Genomic DNA, 1019 nt, shown 5'->3' on the forward strand with positions numbered 1-1019 from the left:
CCCCCGAGAACTCAACGCACTGCATCTTCAGAAAACAAACTCATCAATTTGACAAACACATGCGCTGCAAAAAAAAAGAAAAACAAAATCACAACACATGCAATTAAAGAAACGTGCAGCAAATTCAGTCCTACAGCACAACAGAAGTGTTTCCAGGGGACACTAAAAAGTGACGAACCTGGCTGGGACTTTGTTGTTCAATGCCCGATAAGTTTCAGTTACTTCTTGCTTTAATTCCCATAGTGAGTGAGAGAGAGAGAGTGAGAGAGTGAGGATGATATGACACAAAGGGCCACGGGTTGGACTCGAACCCGGGCCGCTGCAGTTAGGATTACGCCTTCATGGTACCCCCCCCCCTTTTTGAAGCACATGTGTTTGTCAAATTGATGAAGACGTTTTCTATATTTGCAGCACGTTTGTTTATTTGCACGTGTTTTCTTAAGTCGCAGTGCGTGGAGCTCTCAGGGCCACCGTAGAATACACTGGAACAGCACTTTAACACAAGCATGACAACACGTAGCTCTATAACAGCTACGCTCATTGAGGTACTGAGCTCCCTCTGCGATTTGTAGGATCTGCACAAAAATCTGGAGCAGAAACTCGCAGAGTTCCACGAGAGGGAAGACTGCATCCTCTACGCCAGCTGTTTTGACGCCAACGCCGGGCTGTTTGAGGTAAAATCGAGCTTCCAGCTCCAGCGGACTGGGACAAGATGAGAAAGATGTGTCCTGCTGTGCTCAGTAAGGCGTCAAACTACTCTTCCGCCAGGTTCTGTTGGGTCCGGATGACGCGGTGCTGTCTGACGAGCTGAACCATGCCTCCATCATCGATGGGATCCGTCTGTGTCGGGCGAAGAGGCTGCGCTACAAACACATGAACCTCGGTGACCTGGAGAACAAGCTCAAAGAGGCGCAGGTGTGTGGACCTCCTCCTGTGCTCCGTTAGTGTGCCATGACAGAACGGTAACCGAGGGAGACGGGGTTTGATGGAGGCAAAACCAGAGCAAATAAAACAATAAT

General features: G+C 49.0%; 1 protein-coding gene across 1 annotated transcript; it reads left to right on the top strand.

The window, feature by feature from the left end:
* Positions 1-572: 572 nt before the first annotated feature.
* Positions 573-962, top strand: LOC147820201 (2-amino-3-ketobutyrate coenzyme A ligase, mitochondrial-like; the record flags this gene model as incomplete). Its single annotated transcript, XM_087174669.1, has 2 exons — positions 573-674; positions 769-962. Coding segments are annotated over 2 exons (279 nt in total), but the record flags the coding sequence as incomplete, so codon positions are not given.
* Positions 963-1019: the final 57 nt, after the last annotated feature.

This window comes from Seriola lalandi, unplaced genomic scaffold (genome assembly GCF_002814215.2).
Source record: "Seriola lalandi dorsalis isolate HSWRI2012SDOR001 ecotype SW California unplaced genomic scaffold, Sedor1 jcf7180001977964, whole genome shotgun sequence".
Classification (NCBI taxonomy): domain Eukaryota; kingdom Metazoa; phylum Chordata; class Actinopteri; order Carangiformes; family Carangidae; genus Seriola; species Seriola lalandi.